Here is a 24749-nt window from a genome sequence, read left to right on the forward strand (position 1 = left end):
AGCAGTACAACTCATTTGAATAAAGATCAGTTTATATTGTAGTTTCAGCTCTAAAACCCAGTATGCACAGTACCTAGATCTTATTTTTCACTTTTATATTGATTCAGGAGCAATTTTACATAGTGGATTGGTTTTGAGAGCCTGATGCATGTACACTGATTCTATTACAAAAACTTTCAAAATCCACTAAATGTTTATGAACAAACCTGCACCTCTAAACCCAGTATGTGAAAATAAATGGGTGAAAAAAAAGTGCAAATATTGCGCAAATAATTGTCAAAGCAAATTAAATACATTATGTTTTCCTTCTTCCAGATTAATTTACCAATGCACATAGTAAGTTTTGGAAGCATAATGCCAATAAACCAGAGTTCAAAAATAAGATACTAGGGGGCTCTATACCTGCATGAAAACTCTTGTTCCCCAATTGTGGAGGATGACAATTGATGATTTTAATGCATTTACCCCTGAATGTCCTAGAGGTTATACATATGGGGTGAGGAGGATCTCCTCAGGACTGGATGCCCGGCAGATTGGTTTAAAGGGGGAGACAGGGTGAAATGGCTTCCCCTAGATGTCATGTATGTATGTAACAGTACCAATATTGAGCTGGTAGAGATTGCCAGTCTGGAAGGAATAGGGTTAAAGACAGGCACACACAGATTTCAATAGTAAAGATGGAGTAGTAGTGGGGATGAAGGAATTGCAATAAAATGATATCTTCATTTGAGAGTTGGAAACAAACAAAAAAAAAAGTTTTTCATTAAAACACAATTCAATCGTTAGATAAAATATATTCAAAATGGCTTTAGCAGGTAAAGAATTGAACAACTATAAAGACTTTTTACCCGGAAATTACTGTAAGCACACAAAAAACTGAAATCTGCACAGCAACAACCTTTAGTTATAACATTTATATTCAATCCTTTGAAAGAAATTGCTTTTTTGTACAATCAACTCCATTCAGATTTTCACTGTACCCTGTAAAATAATATTATTGAAATACATTTAGATTACTTATGCACAAAAGGATTTAATGAATATATAAGTGAATGACTAAAACAAAAGCATTATACATACCAAAATTAGGCAAGAAAAATTTGCTCACCAATTTAACAATTACCAGCCATCTTAAACATGACCTCTCTTTTATAAAACATTTCACTTTTACAGTATTTAACAAATAATTTAACCAGACAGCCTTCAAAGAAAATTATTTAAAAACTTCAGGTTATTTATTAGCATTTATCAATACAGCGAGTCGACTTCTGCCTAAATTGAAAGTTACATATCATCAGCTCAGAGCAACAGTAAGATATCTAATCCCAGAAATAACAATAAGATATCCAATCGTTGCTCTGAGGTGACAATATGTTTGAGCAGAGATGTGGATGGGGTAAATGCCCAGTGGGTCTGTAAATTTTTTTGGGTATTTACCTGGGTATTTACCCCAGGCCTGAGTAAGTATCCAAAAACTGGGTACTTTGGAACAAAAAGTAAAAAGTAAATAAATAACAAATTGATGCTATTGATTCTGGTTTCCACTATCAATTCTCTTCCTTCTCCATTTAAAAGCAAAACTTAACATTCTTTCACTTTGAATTGAGCACAACTGTTCTTATTTTTAAAGTTAGCAATTATATTAGTAGCACTATAAGAGAGTAGATATTTAAGTCAAGTATTGCATTAAAAATGGATGATGATGTATAAAACTGGTGTTTCCTGATTTATTATTTTAGGTCAATAAAATTAAAATTCTGTAAAAAGGGTTTAAATGTTTAACTTTAATACACTATATACATATTGCAATATCATTTTTACAAATGTTGGTATTTTGTGCAAAATAGTTCACTGAAAAATAAATATCCAAATAAATACCCATTTTAGGTATTTATCTGGGTATCAAGGATCAAAGTGACCAATTGACAAAATATAGGACATTCTTTGAAAAAAATACAGGACACATTTTGAAAAAATATAGGACACCAAAAAAATTATTACATTTTGCATGCTCATCATAAAAAAGTTACCTTTTATGCCACTGATGAAAAAATATGTATACAAAAATTGTTAGACATACCTTATTTATTCTTTACTGACAGAATATAAAAATTTAAACACAAAAAAAAAGTAAATAAAAACGATATTATTATGCAAAATAACAATTTATTTCAATTAAAAATCAAAATGGTTTAGCAACAAATTACATAGAACTGCTTGACTCTTTCTGAGCAGTTTTTAATTTTGTTATTAGCAGAATCTATTATGGCTTGCCCAGCCTCAATGTCAATCATGCATTTACATTTGAGTTCTAATTTTTTACTTCATATTCCCCTCATCTATCATTGTCTGAGCTGAATTAATGCTTTCCTTAAATCGTTTTAGTTTATCTCAAGAAAACTTTTATTACATCATTTGATATACATATTTAGGTTTTTATTTTTTCTTCTTATTTCTTCCAGATTTTTTTTCTTTCTGTTCCTTATATTTCAAGTGTGCTGCTTTGCAGAACTGGATTTTTTTTTTTTTACATCAACATTTTCCACGCTGTTTTTCAATCTTTTATCACTCTGAGAGCAACAATTGTGTCTAAACTCATGTTTGGTAGAGTAGTGCAGCATTTCATTCTTCAAGTTAAAGATGAAATTCCAATACTTACTGACGGGGTTATCTTGCTACATTCTCAGGAATATCTTCGTAATTGATGTACATTAGGGTGTATACAAAAAAAAGGAAAATTGTCTTTTCAAGTCGCACACCCTCTTATATTTTTCCTTTTATGTCAAAACAACTGTAAAAATTTTCATATAATTTTAACAATGCCAACCTGTGCCGACTTGCGTGTGAAATTGTGAGTCAGCTCTTATGTACTAGGCTGAATCCAGGAATTTTTTTTTTTTAGAAATTCGAAATTTCATGTTGATAAAATGTTACCCCTATAGCCCCATATGTACTACAAAAACATTTATCCAAATTAAAAAATATTAAGGTATACAGCAGGAGGCCTTTTATCAAAAAATTGATTTTTTCTATTTATTTTTTTTAAATTATGCATAAATTTATATTAAAAATGAATTTTCAAAATTATTAGCAAACACATATTAAAATCAACATTTGCAAATGAATAATAAAAAAATAATGTATTAAAATGAAAAATTTAACTGAAATATGAAAAAAACCACCTTTTCTGAGTGCTATGTCGGAGACTTACCTGCTAATTACCTACTTTATTGTTTATATTTTTCAGCTTTATAATTTCTGAAAATTTACCTTATGTTTTTAAAAGATATATAGAAAAATATTAGTTTTTTGAAGAAAATTATAAATTTTAGTCCAAGTGCAGGATACTATAATATTTTTTAACTTGAATAAATGTTTTTGTGGTACATTTGGGGCTATTGGGACAACTTTTTATCAACATGAAATTTCAAATCTTTTATTGGATCTAACTCAAGTAAATTTTCACCAGTTTCCCCTTTAAGAGTTTCTTTTTTGATGAAGTAAGGCATAACTTTCAATGAAAGGTCACGTAACTCGTTATGCATAAGGTGTAGAATTCCTCTAAGGTACCAAAAATATAGATTTTTTTTTTTTTGGAAATATAGGATTTATAGGAAATATAGGAAGGTTTTTGACCTTTTTTGAAAAATATAACAATTTATTGGAAATATAGGAGAACTTTGAATCCTGGGGTTTGTACCCTGAGAATTTACCCTCAAAAATAAATACCGGGGCATTTTACATCATTGAGCTTGAGGAAACTTACTTGATAGGGCAATAGTGTTTGACTGCAGTTAATACACAGTCGAAATTGGATTATTGTTCATTGGTTGGACAAAACACATAAAAAAAATTGTACAGTTTGTGCCCTTATGTTATGGTCTCTGTTAAAATGTAACAATCAACATAGATTTCTAAATTTGTTGGAATCACTACATCATATATTTCTATAAAGGCAGTTCATTTTTCAAAACAACATACATTAGGTCTGAGCTTTTTAACATGGACTAATATATTGAAATAAGGTTTAAAAAAAACAGTAGTTGACACACCACTAGTAGTACACTTATAAAAAGAACATTAATTAACAAGAGAACTACAGACATCAAAAAATCAAAATTTGTTTCTCTGTGTAGCATAGCTCTCTAATGACAGAAATGCAAGTTATCATGCCACAAGTATTGCACCAAGATCACCCTGATTGTTTGATGAAAACAGGGTATGTTCTTCAATCATTTAATCTATGCAGAAATTACATTGAACTTGAGCAAATTGAGAGGTTTGCTAAAAATAAGCTGAAAGGTCTGCTGAAAAGCTGATTGCAAACTCAAATACCATTTTAAAATTTTAATTAGAAAGGCACTTAGTCCTTTTCTTTCAACAAGTTTTTTGGTGAAGTTTTAAACATCATACATAAGAGGCTACGTATGTGTCTGTACAAGATGAATGCTTTCATAAAACGTCACATAAAACTAAAAGAAAAATTAATGTTCCAAAGATCAGTATGAAGTACATGGTTGAAGGAAAACACCTAACTGACAGGTCTCAATCAGAGTATTTTTGAAAGAAAGCTCAATACATTTCGTAACAACAATAGAAATAGGGAGTTGGATGCAAAAGATATGACCACTTTCAACTGTCGCAGAAAACAAAACTAGAATTGGAAAGTATTTTGCTTGATGCACCTAGTTCTATAGATGAGCTTTCCACTGAAATCAGTGAGAATGGGAATATGTTACCTCTAATGCTTATTCCTGTTCATATCAGCAAAAGTCTACAAATCATACCATTGATGATTATAATCTGAACGAACACTCCACCTGAAACAAATATTGCTCTTTCTAACAACGTGCATGCTACAGAGGGCGAATACAGTCAATTTGCAATAACTCGAAGTCTGATAACTTGAATATTACTATAACTCGAAGTTTTAATCAAGTCCTGATCCCTTTGTCTTTAATTCCATGCTAATTATTCTCAATATATCTTGAAGTTAACTTCCTTTAACTTTTTTTCAAAGATGATTTGAAATTTATTTCGGAAGAATGGAAAAGAAAAAAAGAAAGAACTAAACAAGTGACTATATGAGAGAAAAATTAATTCACCTTCACTTGCAATTCCTACATATTATAGACTTTTAAAGCAAGGAGAACACCTGTTCAGCCAATGGGTGATAAAAGAGTTACACGTGTGGAAATGAGTAGCTTGTTTCCTTTTGCTGTACTGTACTTTTTACACTTAGGCATGTTGCTGGACTACGAATCTGCTTCTAAGCTGTCTGTCAAGTTGTCAATTTCACTGATTGCACCTCTATTAAAAGGCTGACCTTAGATGTGTTCCCCTTCATTCTTTACTTCGATCATTTACTGATAAGATACCAAGAGAGAGAGATCCAACAGTCAAAAAGAAAGATTCTTCAAAAGCGGCATGAATCCATGAATCCAAATTTGGAACAAATGAATATGCACACCTTTCTTGAAGTAGAATAAGCTCTATTCAAGTGGTTCCAGCAGTATCAAAATAAAGACTTTGCCATTACAAAAGGAGGTTTTTGCTGCGTGAGAAAGCAACGAATTTTGCTGTATTACTGAACATAAAAAAATTCCACACAAGTGCTGGATGGCTGGAGAAGTTCAAGACAAGACACAACTTTGCCTTCAGAGCTCCTCAGAGAATCTACATATTGTGCGAAAAAACTTTTAAGTTCTGTAATTTTGACCATTATAGTGCCTATTAATTGAAATATTTGATGTTTTTTAATATTAAAATGCCGAAAACCAAAATTAGCGGTAAGTCGAACTTCCAATAAATCAAAGTTTTTCGTCGGTCCCCTTAGATTCAAGTTATCGCGAATTGACTGTATAGTGACATTGTTAAGCTGGACTTTCTTCAGTATCCAGGCCCTTTAAAAGACACTTCTTCTATCAGAAAGACTAGGACGAATTGAAAAAAAAGAGGCACACATAGAAAAAAAAAGGCCACTGTCTCAAAACAGCTGTGTCAAGAATAGTTTAGAAACAAGTTGGTCATTCAACAGCAAAGGTGAATCTAAAAATGAGAGCAAAGAACATAACAACCTTAAAAAATAGAAGACAGAAAAATAGCAGTGTATATTTCAAAGCGTTATAACAGCTGTTTTTGAAACGGCTGCTACTATCTTAGTAATGCAAAAATCTGAAAGATTCTGAAGTGGCCAGAAAAAACTGGATAAATTCGATTTCAAATGGGAAGCTTTATTGCACTATCAATGAGCAGTTCAAGTTGAGTGCGACAAGAATTTTTTACTAACTCCCCATCATTGAATTTTTAGGGAGTTATGGTAACAATTAGCAGTCTCAAATCTTAGCATAGCTATAGTACCTATTACGTTAGCATTTAACTTTTTCTGAAATGTTCATCACACTCCTCTAATCTTACTGAGTAGGCAAATTCATGTATTAAGCCTTTTCTCATTTTGAATCATGTGTTAACTACACAATATAAAGAGTGTCCATGACTAGATGTTCCTACTTTTTGTTTGGTGTCAACAACTGGTAGTGTGTTTTTTTATTTAAAAAACATAAATTTTTCACCTTCATTATACGGTAAAACCCCTCTAATGCGGACACTAACGGGACAAAGTTTTTTGTCCACAATAGAGAGGTGTCCGCAGGACAGGGGTTAAATAATGTTGTTCGCATTAGAATCAGAGAATAAAAAAATCTCCATATAAGAGGGGTGTCCATTAGGAGGGGTTTTACTGTACTAAACTAATTCTTGTCATATTATGATAGGGGTGTTGTTTGTGCTAATACAGTAGACCCTAATTTTACAGATTTGTTTTATGTGGATTTGATAATATGGGTCATTCTACAAAAAAGTGTAACAATGCTATCAGATGTCTTTTACAGTAAGAACTTTAAGGAGTAATTCATTTAACAGTATTTTTTTTAACCAACAACTTTTTATAATAGTTTTTACTTTGTTACATTTTTTCTTCACAGCATGTGAATTCTCACCTCCATGGCATGTCACACGTGTGACTGTTAATATTGCTTAATAACTTGCTTAACTAAAAGCGTACATTTATATATTTATTATCTACTCCACAAGTGTTTCAAATACTAGATGTTAAAGTATATTTAAATTTTTTTGCCTTGAGATTTAGATTGTTTTAGAAGAATATTGAATTACATCACACAATAAATTCGCACCTCCATTACCCAAACACAAAATGGCATTTCTCAATGACAGATGGCAATAATGTCATCACATTTCATTTCCCATGACACAATTAGCCACCTTGTTAATTTTCATGCTCAAAGAAGTTCTGAAATTTTCATTCAGAAATAAGAGGACAGATTTTCTTTTAAAAACCAAGTGTAGTTATTTGGAATTATCACCTCTATGAACTTGAAGTCCAGGTATGTAAATTAATGTAAAAAAAGAAGATTAAATCTTTTTGTAAGCTTAACATGTGCAGAAAGTAGCAACAAGGAAAATTTTCTTTCCTGAAAAAATGCATTTATTATGTCCACACAGTAAACTCCCGATTATCCCTGTCATTCACACTTTCAAAAAAAAAAAAAAAAAATCGGCAATGCTTAACTGAATGTAGGTAAATGCCCACAAGTGTAAATTTATTTTTTAACATTTGTATTTAGAACCACGCTACTCTCTGAATTTTGGATATACACTACTTACGTGACTAAATGAGTGACCAGAGCAGTCATGAAAATGTCCCTCTCCCCCTAAGTATTTTTGGTGTAACCTGGCTTGATTTGTTACAGTTATTATGCTTGCACAATTTGTTCACATATGTGTATAATCAGTTTGCAATAATGAGTGATTCTTTTTTAGCTTTTGCATGCATTTTTTACATACACTTTTATGGTTTAGCTATAATTAAAAAATATATTCAAATGTTATCGACCTCTTAAGCTAATGCGCACTAGGATTAAGGGATTTAAATCAGTTGATTTTTTAAAAAATTCATTGACATAAATCATGATTTTTCAGATTAAAATTTTAAAAGTTCAGATGAATTTGATGGGCATGAGTTTTGAGTATTTTTATTAGAAAAATAATAAACAAATAAATATTATGAAAAGAAAAAGAATGATTCATATTGTCGTCATATGAAGTAAAATAAAACTGAAGAAAATTAAAAAAAACATTTAGCGATAAAATTAAAAAACAAAGAATGTTACTTTTCAATGAAATTAAGCATAATAAATTGGATTGGATATTTATATATGTGGAGTTAAGCTATTTAATTATTCATTAAAAAAATGAACTTATCATACATAAATTAGGTTGGATATTTTATATGTCAGGAGTTAAGCTACTTAATTATTCATTACAAAAAAATGAAGTTATCATACAATCCTTTTTGAGTCCCATTAAATCAAAACAGTGAAATGAAATATGCATCTTAATAGTAAGACAAGAATTCTTTTTTTTTAAAAAAAAAAGAAAGAAAGAAATAATGCCTGCTTTTCAGTTTTTGATGGTTTTCATTAAAGATTTAAAAGTCAAGAAGCAAATGTTTTTTCTTTTTTAATCATACATTTTATTTTTGGGTTTTTTCAACAAAAAAAACATTACTTGAGGAAAATAATTCAATGCTCTATGTAACTTTTATTCTTTATTTTCGCAGTTAATGTTGATTAATTTGATAGTTAAAAACCAACCCACCTGGATATGGGACTTTATATTGTAGAAAATTTTTATCAAACTCAGATATGCACCTGCAGTTTATGGTTGCCAGATGTGGCTAAAATTATGATCTGACCAACTTGAATTTTTCATTATATATAAAAAATTAATTATCTGATTGAGATATCTAACTTGAACAGTTAAATTTGTCAACATCAAATGTTAGTTAAATACATTTAAATTTCCAAAATTCTATTTAAATCAAAAAAATTTGTTTGAAATAAAAAAAATCTGATTTTTTTTATTGTTAAAAATTGTGATTTTTATCAATATTGTTGCATACACCAGCATTGGTTTTATCTAATTTGTGGATTATACTCGAATACGCTTATCCATGGTTACCATGCCACCCTATTCCACGGATAACCAGTAATTTGCTGTATTAATAAGAAAATCCTCACCTCCGTGAAAGCCCGTGTCAATGTCATTATTTTGGAGGTGAGATAAAATGATAGAGGTGAAATATATCAATTTTAGGCAGTCTACCAAAATTATAAATTATCAATATATTCTCAAATTTATTAATTTGGCAACATATTGATATTATAATATTTTTTAACACAAATTTTAAGTTGACTAAATGGATAATTAAAATTTTGGCCGTATTTTAATAAAGAGAGCTTGATATTTGATTCCCACTAATAATAAAAATTGCTTACTGCTTGACAATTAATGTAATTAATTTCTTGATATTAAATTGGCCTCTATTTTCAAACATCTGACTTTTTTCAAAAAATATTTTACAATGGTTAATGAAAAAAAAAATCCCGAAATTAGTGGTTGATATATTAAGAAAAAACAAAGTAAGAGGAATCCAATAAAAAGTCGAATAAGGGAAAGAAATGAGAAGAAAAAGGTAAAAGAGAAGAAAGGGTAAAAGCATTTTTACCCTTTTTTTTTCTTCATCCCTTGAAACCTCTATATCCTTTTTCTTTGCCAATTATCACTGAGGCACTGTCAGTTGAAAGAAACACCATTTTAATATAACTAGTGTTAAATTTGGACATGAAGACATCAAAAGTCTTGAATAAATCTTCAACATGAGTCTTTCCTTTCAATGGCAATATTGCTAGCCACTCTGCTTTTTTAATGGTTTTCTTTCAATACCCAAAAATCTCCATAAAGTAGAAATTTTACTATTCAACAACAATTTTGCATGATTAAACAGTAAGTTACCACCCTTAAGCATCTGCCTCCATCTCAGTTAATAAATTCCTACTAAGTAAGTTTATTTAAAAGAAAGTAAATCCATCACAATCACAACAAAAAGAAAACTATTTACTTTGTGTCCTTCATTTTCCACTGACGTTGATAAGCTTGGAGGAGGTACAACTGGCTCTTGAACTGTAGGTATAGGAGGTAAATGTGGAACACTACTGATAAACACTTTAGGCTGTGTTTTAGGTCCTAAACCATTGCACAAAGCAGGAAAATGGGTAATTTCTCCTAACAAACCTGAAAAATAATATTTTAAATAAAATTGTAAATAATTAAACTGTTGCATGTAAAAAAATACACAAAGGTTTTTTCATATGATGCTTTATACAAGTTCAATTAATATCCATAAAATTAAACACAACATAATTTTCCTTTTTTATGAAAACGACAACAACAGAAAAAAAAAGAAAGGAAATTATAAAAGGATACATGAATTAAATTTCCTTTTAAATGAGAAAAGCAAAAATAAAAATGAGCTCATTTCAATCAACTGCAAAAGTGAACTTTCAACACAACACGCTTACAAATCTTGTGATTTTTAAAAGTTAGTATTTAATTTACTGCATTTCAAACTGAACACATTAAAACCGTAAAATGAAATGTTGCAATTACTGTTGATGGATATATACACAAGCATCCCTCGTATAACAGGGTACTTGTACAACACGATTTTGATATTACATGTATTGTGTCCAATACCGAATTCCACAAGATCCCGCATGATATTTAGCAGGATTCCCAATCCCACAAATTTTCTCCATGCAAACCATTTCCAACTTTTGCCGTTCAGAAAACGACTGGTTTCACAAGCATCAACTTAAGTTTGAATTAGCTTCCTTGTAAATCTGCAAGATGGGCAAGAAAATCTCTGTCTTATGTAATGAACTGTGGATTTACCCTTTAAAAACATAGTAAAAATCAAGTATATTTTTCTGAGAATTAATTGGTACTATCATTCGAGGTTTCAGTTTTTATACATTCAGCAACTGAGAAAATGTGTATGATTTAAAAATTTTTTTTAAAACCATCACTTAACACGCTTTAGAAAAAATTGGGAAAGTATTTCTGATTGCAAGCAAAAGCCACTAGAGTAGCCTGAACGCAATGTTGGAGCACTTTTGTAAGCTTAAGTAATGTACTTAAAACCTTTAACTTGCTAAAAATGCACAGTATTTTTCTCCAAAGAAGAAAGCAATGAAAAATCGGACATTATTTATATATCCGGCCAGAAGTATAAGTGAGCGACAGAGACTTGGATGAAACACAGGATGACTCGCATGACAGTACAGTAAGTTAGCTGCTCTAGTTTTTGTCTCTTTAAAGTGAGAGGTAAAATTAATGAAGTTATCCAAAAACTTGTACTGATTTTCAATGTGAGTTAAATTGGATACAGTAAAACACATTTCCAATAGACATCATTTTTGTCTGAAGTTTGCAGTTCTGGAGCAAAAGCCAAGCATAAGAAAAATCTATTTCAGAAGGTGATGAAGTTAGTGGGGATCTCTTGCTGAATGTCCAGTTATTTAATCTTAGTAAAAGCAACTGCACTGGACCCACAGCACGTGTTTTCATCAAGCTCATTGTTTTTGGAGCAAATAATCCTTTCTCATCTCATACCAGTAATACTTTGTAAAGACAAGTTGGATTTTTTTAGGGTACACTTTTGCGAACCAAACAATAATTGCTGATTGATATCTAACTTTGTTGTGTTCTACAATTCTAGTACAGAATTTGAAAAAACTAAAATTCAAGTAACAAAAGTAGTCTTTTCTGAAAAGAACAACTTATTCCATTTAACATTAAAATTAAATTTTTAGAAGAATAAAATCGATTGCGGGATCCCGCGGAACTGAATTTGGAGTGGGGTTGGAAGCTCTAATTATACAGTGCAAAAATTTGTGATTATTATAACACTGATTGAATTTAATACTACACAGTTTTGATAGACAGGGTTCATTCCGAAAGTAATGCATTTCTTTTTTTTTTAAACTAATTTATTGAACAGATTTTCCAAAAAAAAAAGTTTGACTTAACAAATCACAGGAGTCAACTTCTTTCCCTAGGTTACCAAACTTTATCTTTCAGCCCTTATTAATTTGTATACATGTATGAAATTACAAAAAAAATTAGTCCAAATTGTCCTAAGAATCACCTAACTGTAGTAAAACTTTTGGGGGGAAACTAAGCTTCTGTATTTTTCAGAAATTCTCATAATTTATTTTAAAAAATAAACATTTGTGAATTGCTAATAATTTCATTAGCAAATACTAAAATTTTAATATCAACTGAAAATAAACTTTTAAAAATCTGCACTCATACTAGAGTGCAACCTCTTCGAGTGGCCACCTCTCTTAAGCGACCACCCCTCTTAACGGCCAATTTTTTGCTGCACAGATTTTTTGGCCCATAGACTTAATGTTAAAAACACCCCAGCAATGGCCACCCGACCCTTCTTAACGTCTGTCGAGTGAGTGCGCCTATTCCATTTTTCAGAAAAATGTATTCACTTCCTGTTTCTAATATACAGCCTTTCAGTTCAAGGAGGGGAAGTGTTATTGGCTGTTAACTAATTCCGATAAGTTTGGAGTAAACATGTCACTCACCCTTATAGTATTAGTTAGTCAGTCTGTGTATGCGTGATTGATCTGGGTTACAAACAGCAATATTGAAGAATACTTTTATAAAACTCGAGCAACATGTTGAAGTTCTGAGCAATACAATCGCAGATACCTGGCGATAATAGAGCACAATTTCGAGTTCTTTTCCATGCATGGAACAGCAATGGAGTGCCTTGATATTTACAGTGCCGACTCAGAGAAATGTCTTCTGGTTAAGCAGTCTGCCAAAAATTAGGGTTTTTTAATTAAATCTAAAATTTTTTTGTGATTGATTTTAATTGACTATTAAGATTGCTGTCTGCATCATAAACGTTTTTAGAATAAATAACTTTTTGTGCCTTTCAGGTGCTAATTCGGATTTTGACTATCAATTTTCTAATACGTTTTGTTATCGTCAGGAAGCTAAATTTTCAACTGAAGTGGTATTGGGGATAATAGATAAAGTTATCGGAAATTCGGATGCAATCATAAATAAATTCATTAGAGATTTACATTTTGAACTGAAAAACAAATTTGAAAACGATTGTTGCAAAGAAGAGTAATAACTTAAGTCACAAATTGTACTTTTTGTTTAAAATATGTATAATAAATTGAATTTCTTATTTAGAAAAATCTCAAACTTTGTTTTATGTGCTTTACTTGCTTGTATTATGTATTACGTATCAATTATATTGCCACAGTAATGAAAACCCTTTAAAGCGGCCACCCCCTCTGAACGGCCCAAATTTTATGAACGGAGGGGTGGCTGCTCAGAGAGGTTTCACTGTATAAGAGTTGTGACAACAAAATAAAGGGATTGTGCATGACCTAGCCATTAGGCTTGGTGTAGAGGAGTGAAAATGGAATGCAGTCACTGTTGACACTTTGAGTGGGCATGTATTCCATCCCTCTATCTTGTTTACTTTGTCTTTCAGCCTTGCTTGAATAAGACTTTGTGTTGAAGTGCTGCAATCATGAAAAGCTTAAAAATCAAGATGAGCATAAATTTGAAATACCTCTTTAAACTAAATCTCCACCTGAACATTTTAAATTCTTAAGAGGTCTATGGTATATCACATAGTCTAATTTTTGAAAAGTACAAACAATTTTTGGAATGTAGAGAGGTTGTTGAAGATGATGAGTTTTCGGCTGACCTGGGACAACAACTGATTAAAACCTTTTTGAAAAATAGTGCAATCACACATAAAGAGAAAGGTTAGAGTGTTCAGATGATGTCAGATATCATAAACATTAATAGAGAGACAGTAAGAAAAAAATTGATCCAAGATTCGCATAAAGAGAAATTTTGCACACAATTACTACTAAAAAAATTGCCATTATTAGTGTACATTGAGCTCTTTCTGAAACAGCTCTAGGTGGAAAAAGGCAATACAATTCTTGAGCATCAATTTTTACTCACCACGTCTCCCACCATGCAACTTTTACCTGTTCCCAAAACTGAAAAGTGCATTGCAGGGAACACATTTTCAGTCTGTTGAAGAGATGAAGACAAAAATGGCAGACGCTTACTGAAGAAGGTAACACCAAATGACCTACACCATTCCTTTTAATAGGAAAAAGCTCTTATGCAGTGATGTATTGACATGGAAGTGAATATGTTTTAGGGGATTAAAAGGTATAAGCATAATACTTTTAACAAAGCTATTTCCAAGACAAGTCAGGTTATTTAATTGTCACATCTCCTGCAGTTTAGAGAGAAAACATACTATTAATTAGAGGGAAAGCACTAAAACAGGGAATGAATAACTATGTACATACACTTTCTTTTCATATGATGAACACTGGCAGATGTTATGTTGGTAGTTGCTGTCCCCTTAATATATGGGAGTAGAGTTTTAGGCGAAATGTTGAATACAACTGGACAAGGTCTCTGAATTTGAGCATTATAGTTTACTGCATAATATGGCATCATATTTGTGAATGGCACATTTTGCTTTCCTGGGGAATGATAAGTGGAAGTGGAATAAACATTTTCAGGAGCAACACCAAGACGACTCTGATGAAATTTTTGCCTCCTGCAATAATACATACTATAGCTTTGAAAATAATAATAAAATGTCATCATTCAAGTACAGTAGCATACCAAAATTTTGTAATAGATTAAAAATAGGAATTTCTATTGCATAAATTCATATATTTATTGAATGCTTCAGACATAAAAAAAGTAGTCGTTTAACATAAATACAGAAAGATATTTTTACATTTTTATTCAGAATCATAATCAATAAAGAAGAACAAATTGTATCACACTTATAAGTACTTGAAATTATAAACTTCATAATTTCATGCTTAGGTGTGAAGTTAACCATGCTTGTTTATGTATGAATGTATTTTGAATTTATGCATCTCTGACAGCATATATTTGTTGGCAGGAAAAATTATACTAATTTACAGAAAAACTTAATAAAGGTGCAACACATTAATTCTAAGTTTAAAATGATTGGAATTGATTTGGTGGCTTACTGTCAAATTTATCCAGTAGTTGAATAAGATTAAGCAACACTCCCCCCCCCCCCTTCACACAGAAATATGCTAAATATTGTATCTACACACTTAGCATATGTATATAGAATTACAGGGCAGCTTCTAATTTAAAAGATCCTACAAGTTATTGTAAAAAAAAATTAAGTATCAAAGAATGAGCAGGTGGAGTTAAAAATGAGAACAAAATAGTAGCATTTTAACTTTGAATATTTAAAAAAAAAAAAATCTTACTCACATGTTGATAATTTGTAGAAATAAGCAATGCCCTTTTTTTTAATGATCTGTTCATCAAAGAACTTCATTTGAACATCTTTGTTCATTTAAAAAAGTTTGAAAGTCATTTTAAAAAGTTGTAACATCTCTACAAGACTTACTCACATACACTGAAAATGTTTTATAGTTCTATTACACTCTTTTGAGGAAAAGCAACTAAAACTACATAACACTTAGAAAATACACCACTGTAATCAAGTTTACTGCTTCATATTTTTTTTTCTTTTTTGAAAGCAAAAAATTGCATTAACTTGAGAAAGGCACCAATACACTTTGCTAAATACCCAAGATTGGTAGTTTTTAATCCACAGAGCAATATTATCAATACAATGACTCAATTTGCAAAATGCAAAAAAAAAAAAAAAAAAAAAAGAGGTAAAAAAAATTAATATGCAACTGAGACAAAATTATGTGTTTCTTTTGAGTCAAAATTTGCATTTCATTCATTGCTGAATCAATTTACAAATTTACATGTATAATTGTGTCCCCCTTCCCAATACACACATATAAAAAGAAGATGTGATACACAACTGCAACCAGGTTATGTATTTCTTTAAAATAAAAAAAAAATCCTGTTGGAATTCACAAGCATATAGGTGCCCCTCCCCCTTCAGTTTTGTACCATATATTACTGCAGCGCAAACTTTAGTACACATCAAAATTATGTAAGAATATGGTGAAAATAAAACCTTTACAATAATATTTTATATTAAAAATAAATGAAAAAATAAACAATTAAATGCTCATTCCTTTAAAGTTTAGCATACAAAGCTATTAATTATCAATAGTTTGAAAATTGCTCAAATTTGTAAACAATATGAATAACATATTAAAATAACAAATAAAATAAGGTGATATAGGAAAGCATATGTTAAAATAACTTCCAATTTCCAAAATACTTGAAACATTTGGAGAATCTAAAGAATCGAAATCTCAAACACAGCATTGCAATTTTCGGTGAAGCATTCATTCATTCTTTACAAGCTCAGTGAGAATCCTCTATTTGGCAAAATAAATTATTTTTGGCACAGATTTGGCACAACTGCATGGAAAAAATCCAATATAATAAGTTTTTTTTTTTTTTTTTTTTAAATCAAGAATATCATGACAACTACCAAGTCTGTCATATTCAAATATATAGAAATTAAAACCCAAAGCTCAAAAATCCCAGAATAACATGCAGATGTATGTGCAAGAATGACACTCAAGACCAAATGGATTGAGCATGGTTATAAATCAATAAATACATAGGCTGCCAATTGAATTCACTTTTCTCAAAACAGAAAGTTTTACAGGTATCAGGTATATATATTGAAAAGTTTGTTGTTTCAAAACATGATTTTTTTTATTTTATTTTTTTCTTTTGATGTATCAAAGCCATCAATGTTTTGAAACATTGATGGCTTTGATATTGATAAACATCACATTGATGATACATCACCCCCCTTTGATACATCACCACATTTGAGGATGGGCACTGGCCACTTTTTGGCAGGCATTACATTTTGCTCTGGAAAAAGAAGTGCAAAACAAGGAATCCTATTATAGAATTCATGCATTCTTTTAAATGATTATTACTTATACATCAGCATTTTAATACCGTGATGCTTAGCCTAACTTGTGAACAATTTTGGTCAATTTGTAATTCATAATGCATTTTCATAAGATATTTTCATAAACATATAATTTTTTTACGTGTAGTAGAATTCTTAAAGTACTGAAATATATGAATAGAATTCAATTATAAAAAGATATTATACCAATTATACAACTTTTATATGAGAAAAAAAGCATAACTAATGTCAGTAGAGCTTGAAAGAAAGCTAAAGCTTCAAATGACAACTTGACTAGTCAAAATGAGTGACAAGCTGCAAAAAAAAAAGTGATGAATAAGAAAAAATGATTTGTGCCTCACTAACTTGAGCTAAGAAATGTGTTTGGTCAACCCATCATTTAGGTGGTTAGGGGTGAGGGGAACCCCCAACCCCCCGCCCGTGAAAAATTTATGTATTTACATGTAGACAGGCATGGTTTTTGCTTTTTTTGATTTAATCTATATTGAATATGTACCCTTTGCCTTCCCCTCTCCCTGGAAAAATTTGAAATGTCGGGTTTGTTTCTGCTAAAGTAGTACACAGATCATCATCACTGCAATACCATAGACTGCAGTTAGCTCTTTTTTATAAAGATAAATCCAGCATTTAAAAGAGAGTGATACATGTTGCATTCTGGAGCAAGCAAAACATATCTAATAAACAGGAAAATATTTTCAAAAAGTATAGTTTCAATCTAGTGTAAGGAAAAAAGCATTAGAATTTTCCCTGCTGATTTTTCAATACAACTTATAGATTGTTGCTATTAGAGAACTAAAATTAAATAAGGTAAAACCACCAGTAGTTGGCACTGCACTAGTAGTTGACACTTTTAAAGGAAAATCTAATTAAGAGAAACACAGCATACCTGCCAACCTCCGAGAAAAAAAATCCGGAAGATTTTTTTATTTTTATCCACAAGATTTTAACGCAAAATAAAATCAAACAGGACACCTACCCTCTTTACATTTAACAATATATTAGTTATGAATTTCATATCAATTGAAATTACTTTCGTTTAGTAAATATTACTTTTATTGCTTTCTTTAAAAGTTTGGAAATAACATTTGTTACTCATCTTAAAAAAAGAACGAAGCAAAAACAGCTCGAATTGAGAGAATGAGAAGATAATTGACGCCGAAATTGTGCCCCTAGTTGCCCGCCGCGACGCTTGCTTTGATTGGATCCCGATGAAGTCATGCGCTGTATCACTCAGTGACGTCATAATCTTGCCCCACTTCTTCTCGTGCTATTCTCTTACGGCAACCTTTCCTTGGCTACTTGTCCTAAAACGCGGTGCCGCGTTCCACAAAAGTATCGTTAGCGCCAAAATTGGCGAGATAATTATTTTTCCTACAAAACGTGAAAAATCCGGAAGATTTTGCTCATAACCGGAAAAACGGAAAAGGACATAAAAATCCGTAAAACTTCCGGGAAATCCGGAAGGGTTGGTAGGTATGAACACAGGCAGTAGCATACCCAGGGGATGGAATTTAATGGTTTAGGTCCCCCCCCCTCCCCCATCATAATAGAAATTTTCTTTTTTTGACCATAGAAAGGACTGAAACAAAAAATATCCCTCTCTGAAATTTAACCATATCCCTTCTCTTTTTCTTTTTGTTCTTCTGACTACACCACTCAACACAGGAGCCAAAAGATCCACAAAGAATGAGCTGAAAGGTAAGCATTGTATGCTCTTTTATAATTTTTCAATTTTTGTGCAATTTTATAATTTCTCTCATTAATTAAATTTTTGTAGTGTCATACCGGCAGTTTAACCTCAGTTTTGCTTAGTTTCAGGAAATTTCCATGTTTTTTGCTTGCTTGTTTACCATCTACAGTGAATAATAATTATTTAGCAAACTGAAATAATGAGAAAGAATAGCAAAAATCATAACAAACAGAACCACCCTATTTGTTAGTATAAAAGATTGGGAAAAACCAAAAGAGAGTTACTCGGTTATGAAATACTCAGCTTTCACATGAATATCAACTGCCTCAATAATGAACAACATAGTATATTCTTAAAAAGCATAAAAAAGTTTTATTGAATAACATTCACTCTTAAGTTAAATTCTGGAGCACTAAGAAATTGTATTTAGAGAAAAAATACCTATCAGCAGCTGTCATTATATCAGTCTGAATGCTATCATTCTGTTTATGTTTCTGATTTAATTTTTTTTTCAGCACAGGAATCTGAAAGCATAAAATTATTTGTATTGACCAATTATTAGTACTAGTATTAGTTACATTTTTCAGAAATCTTAAAATAATGTCACGAAGAAAAGACTCGATTTTCAAAAATGATAATGCTTGCTCAAACTTGTTAACAATTCACAAAAACTGTTAACAATTTATAGAGTGATGCATGTTTATACAGTTTAAAAATAGGACAAAACACTGTCTCAAGATTAAGAAGACTTAAGGAAAGTAAGAACAGGATGCTGGAAATTAAACAATTTCTCTTTCCTCAAGAAAGTTGCAAGTCATATTTGATTTTATATAAGTACGAGCAATGACTATGGGTTTTATTTGCACAGAAAACAAAAATTTGTTAAAATGACATTAGTTGGACAAACAGCAGCTCGGTGGCTAAGTGGTCAGCCTACTGAATTCCGATGCAATCCATGTACCTCACTTGTTCAACCTTGCTACACCTATTTCTATAGGCAGGTAAAGAATCTAATATAGCATATACAAAGTTGTGCAATACAATCAATAGTTCATCATTAACTGTCACTACCAATTTTCAATAAAATGATCTGATATGCTTGGTATGCTTCCAAACTTTCTGACAAAAAAGAAATTTTCATGAATGTTAATGAAGTATGTTTCCCCACGAATCTTTTGCAGAAAGGTTGCTCCTGTAAACAATCTTCCTTTATATATTGTGCAAGATGTCAAAACAGTTTTTGTTCTCCATATTTTTATGATAATTATCAACATTCTAGTGTATGTATATAAATAATTGATAAATAAAACTATATTGTTAAATTTAATATGTAAATTAACAAGTCCTACCCTAAATTTGATGCCATGACATCTTAAATGATAATTTATAATTGATTGAATTTATCTTTATTTTCTCTATTAAAAACACATTACATATTTAAAAATAAAGTATTACCTTCAATTCAAATTTCAATAAGCTGTAACAGTTGCTTTATAAATTTATATAAAAAAAATCTTTGAGAGGTATTGAATCCGGACTGACAGCACAGGAATGCAGCATGCTGACCACACAGCCAACGAGCTGTTGCTGGCGAAAAATCTCTACTAGTATATGAGCGCGAGCGTAAAACTTCTTTTTCGGAATATTCTGGCTAGTGCGTCTTATTACTTTACTGTGTGGATACTCTCAAGGGGTACTACTAATCTGCTGAATTTCATTGCGATCTGCATTTCTGAGATCGTAAGGTCACCTTGTAAGAGCAGCCAAGCAACTAGCACTGACTTACAGCATGTTGCTGGTTGTCACAATATAAAACTTTTTCTTTACTTCAAAATTGATTAGATACAAATAGCCAACAAAATATTGTTGGATTTAGGAAACATTGGGTGTGCAAGCTTTAAGCATTCTCATTTTAAACAAGCTACAAATAAAAAGTAAATAAAACCTAATTTTCTTCTTTCTCACCAAAGATCACAAAGATTATACAAAAGATATCAGAACGAATATTTAAAGCTCTACTCTCTTTGAAATGTAGTTTGAACAATACAATTAGTTACAAAGAGAAAAAATTGCTTGATTTTTTTTTTTTTTTTTTTCAATATTTAACTTAAACCTGAAAATAAAAGCTGATAATTATCATTGCAGCAATATTTCTTGAAAAAGCAAAGAAAACACAAAAAGATCATGTAAAATGCCAACAGATTTTTAATATGTTTTAAAATTAGAATATTTTTAAATTAAATTATTTATTTTTATAATTACTACTTAGTTATCACTTTAATTTTTGCTCGTCCTAGAAATATTGATGATTGATTTCAGTAACAAGAAGAAGAAGGGGGGAAAATATCTTCTTACTCTGCTAGGCAAATTTTGACTCATACTTGGAATTGATGATTTCAGCAAAGAATTATTTTGAGCAGTTGTTTTCAAAACAGCATTAATATGAATGGAACTTTTCTTAGAAGCATCATTTTTCAACCTAAAGTAATGTGCAGAAAGTTCAAATAGAAGAAAAGGTTACTAGTGCAAAGATAAACAAAACATCATAAATTAGGAACACGTGTTCAAACAAAAGCATATATACCTATCTTGAAGTTTTCTTTCATCAGAATGCAATGTGTTGTCCCTAGAATCCACATCCTGTAAAATTATAAATTTTGATTCATTAAATTTAACTTTAAAGCAAGATAATATGCATATAATTCATAGACTTGTTTAAAATATATTGTAAAATCACATTTGACTCTGTAAACAGTTAAAGAAGAAAAGACAAATTGAATCCTTGAAACATGAATGCAACGGAATATAACAGAAATTAGTCCTTAAATGACGTACCGCTTTGGGGGTGGGGGGATGAGGATTGTGAAATCGTAACAGTTTTGTGACAAGAGGAGGGAGGAAATAACAAAAAGTGTGACATGACTGATTTCAGTTGAAGTAAAACATTATTTATCTTTTTCTTTTTTCATCTTGCATAAATTTTTTAAAAGATAAAAATGTTTTTTACTTTTGGAGCATTTGCTTCTTATTCTTACATTTTGCAAGGAAAAGCAAGATTAAAGTTTAAATAGTTTGAAATTTTAATTTAAAAGGAAATTTAGGTTATTCACACCTGTCAGATAAAATAACACAGATCATTATCAAACGAATTTGAACAATCTTAAAAAAGAAGATAAAAGCAATAAGGTAATACTACTGAAACAAAATACTTAATCTCTAACTTTCTCTCATTCCTGGTTTGATGTGATCAGAAGCATGCACACAAATGTGGAGACAGAAATTGATATTGTTGGGAGCAGCAAATATGTCATTAAAAATTACTTAATAACATTTTATAAATTGAACTCTCTCTACGTACATATATATATATAATTTGAAACATGATGTACAACATTGTGCTTTGTTTATGAACTGCAAGAATATTTATGGAATTTTAGTGACTTGTGAGAATGGGGGTAGAGGATATGGCGAAAGATGAGTTTGTATTACAAACTCATCTTACAACATTCTTTACTTACAAACTTTGTAGGTAAAGAAAGGAAAGAAATAAAAATAAAAAATTAATTTGAATTTTGACATCTTGAATTCAAATTATGTTTTTCGCAATCACAAGTGTGTGTTTGTGTGTGGGGGGTATGTGTGTTTGTGTGTAGGGGTATGTGTATGTGTGTGTAGGCATATGTGTTTGTGTCTGTGTGCAGGCATGAATGTGTAGGCAGTTGTGTGTATGTGTGTGTGTGTGCGTGCGTGCATAGTTGTGTATGGATGCGCGTGTGTGTAGGACATGATGCAACCTGGAGACGACTTTCACTATAGGAGCAGCATCGTGAGGACCCGGTCGACCGTGATGCTGTGGAGGGTGGCGGTGGGAAAATAAAAAGATAGGACATCAAAACAGTCAAATGAGAACAATAAGCAATCGTGATTGCTCAAAAAATTGACATCATTTATGAGTCTTAAATCTTTTTTTCTTTTTTTTTGGGGGGGGGGGGGAAAGGAAGCTGATTAAGCGGAAAAGATAAAAACTTCCTCTTATGAATTATTATACTTTTAGTGTACAAAAATGACTTCATAAAGAGAACAGACATGTTTACAGAACATCATTTCTCAAGCTGAGAGGCAGCAAATTTTACAAAATAAAACTTCACAATATTCATCTTATCATGCATTAAAATTATGCTGGGGTTATAATAGCTAAATTTAGCTAATAAGAGTTAGAAACAACAACATGTGTAGAATTTTTCTATAATGCATTATGTTAGAAGAAAATAATCAGGCATAACAACTGGTAAACAAAATGCATATTCATGCAAAAATGTCTAGTTAAACCAACCATGTTTGTTAATCATAAAGTTTCACTCTGCATCATGAATAAACTCACCACACAGTAAACTGCAGCTTGTGGAATTTTTACCCCGGTTTTAAATGCATAAGATTCTATGGAATTGAAGTATTTTGTTTGTAAAGCTGGCAAAAGAGCAACTTCTTTATTAGGAACAGTCTGCTTGGCTTTACTTGCTTTTGAATCCATGTGATGAGCTATTGATGCCATCATTTCTTGGTTCCAGAAAATTAAAAAAGCATAGTTTGCAAAAAACAGGAGAAATATTCACTATATTTTTACAAATGCAAATAAGTTGCATACTGTATATCCCAAGAATAAAAAGACAACCTATGTGTGGTAAGGAAATGGAGTATTTTTGTCCAGTTTATAATGCTCGTATTTTAAATCTAAATTTCTTCTATGTTATCTGCTATATTTCAATATTCCATAATCAAAATTTAGAAATCAGTGTAATTTTTAAAAGTTATTTGACAAAGATTTTATTTATTTTTTGATAAAATAACACCTTCTTAGATCACCCCTTGTTATATGCCTCACTCCAGACTCCACTATATCACGCTTCTCATCTGTCACTCGAAAGAGACGATGCAATCATGCCAAGCTTTAAAAAACTTGGCATGATTGCATCTATAATCTATATGCATAAAAATGATGCAGTAATTGCACAAAACGTGCTCATCTTGAGCATAAATTGAGTTTTACTTACGATATTAATTCACGTAACGACTCTCTGAATGCTTGAATAACACTAATTGCAAATTTTGTGGAAAAAGATTTTCATTTTAATTTGAATATTATATAGGAGCAACTTTTTGAATGATAGTACACATTCCACTTAAAACATACCTATTTCATAAATAATATAAATGCAACAGAGGCAATTCTGCCAAAAAATGCAATCGTTACCTTGTTGCCTTCTGTTTGGTGCTCACAAAAATACTGCAAAATCAAATGTTACGTAGAATCTAAAAAGCATTTTAACAGCAAAATAAGGAACTGATTAATTCATTTACTATGGCCTATGCTTATGATTTGTATTTTCATAAGATACGAAATATAACCACGGTCAGTCGGTGGACATTAATTACAGCAAAATCCTGGCGATTTTTACAGGGAAATTTACGGCAACCGGGCAACCTTGACATTTGGCGACGCAATGGTTTGGCGCGCGAACAAACGGTAGATACACGAGGGGGCCTGAGGATTTAGGTGATTGTGAGGTACGTTTTAATGATTAATTTGAATTTATGTTTCACAAAAACACAAATTAACTCTTGAAATTAGTAATGTTCCAAGTTTCATTTGTTATTTCAACGAATATTTATTCAAAAACTGCCTAATGTCTTGCAAAATGGTTTCGCTCGATCTTACATGTCATAAATGTGATTTGATGTCAATAACAGGTTACAATGTATTTAATATTGAGCTATTGAGATGAAATGATTAATTTATGTATTTCTCTTTCTTCAAAGTGATCTCGTAATGGTTTGACGCTCGTGAACATGAGAACAAAGAGGATTTTGCTTTGATTCATAAAGGAAACAAACAATGGTACAATTTTATTCATATTTTAATTTGAAGCATAAGTAAACTTAGATAACGGCTTGTAATTCAGTGTAGATTTCATATTAAATCAACTAATTTCTAAAGAAATGCATCTTAATAGTATCTTACAAAACGGTTTCGCTCAATGATGAACGTCGTTATTATGGATATGAAGTAAATAAGGATTTGATTTCAATAATTTCTTGCTATGGACTTAATACTTTGCTCGTTAGACGAAATGTGATTTCTGTGTTGACTAATAACTATTTCTGCAATAGTTATTATATTTAGCTTCCTATATAGTG

General features: G+C 31.0%; 1 protein-coding gene across 1 annotated transcript; it reads right to left on the bottom strand.

The window, feature by feature from the left end:
• LOC129218075 (uncharacterized) lies at positions 1 to 23984 on the bottom strand. Its single transcript, XM_054852265.1, has 6 exons — positions 23806 to 23984; positions 21139 to 21194; positions 18996 to 19078; positions 14292 to 14548; positions 9980 to 10152; positions 1 to 981 (listed from the first exon to the last, which is right to left on the bottom strand). The coding sequence occupies exons 3-6, from the start codon at positions 19010 to 19012 to the stop codon at positions 964 to 966; spliced, it is 465 nt and encodes a 154-aa protein (XP_054708240.1). The 5' UTR covers positions 19013 to 19078; positions 21139 to 21194; positions 23806 to 23984; the 3' UTR covers positions 1 to 963.
• Between the last annotated feature and the right edge of the window lie 765 nt (positions 23985 to 24749).

This window comes from Uloborus diversus, chromosome 3 (assembly GCF_026930045.1).
Source record: "Uloborus diversus isolate 005 chromosome 3, Udiv.v.3.1, whole genome shotgun sequence".
NCBI classification, from domain to species: domain Eukaryota; kingdom Metazoa; phylum Arthropoda; class Arachnida; order Araneae; family Uloboridae; genus Uloborus; species Uloborus diversus.

What these genes read in the sequence shown, in the direction of transcription:
- LOC129218075 (XM_054852265.1), bottom strand. An exon ending in TCATCATATGAAAAGAAAGT is followed by an intron (nt 10,153 to 14,291) that starts GTATGTACATAG and finishes ATTATTTTTCAG; the next exon opens with GTTTGTTAGGAGAAATTACC.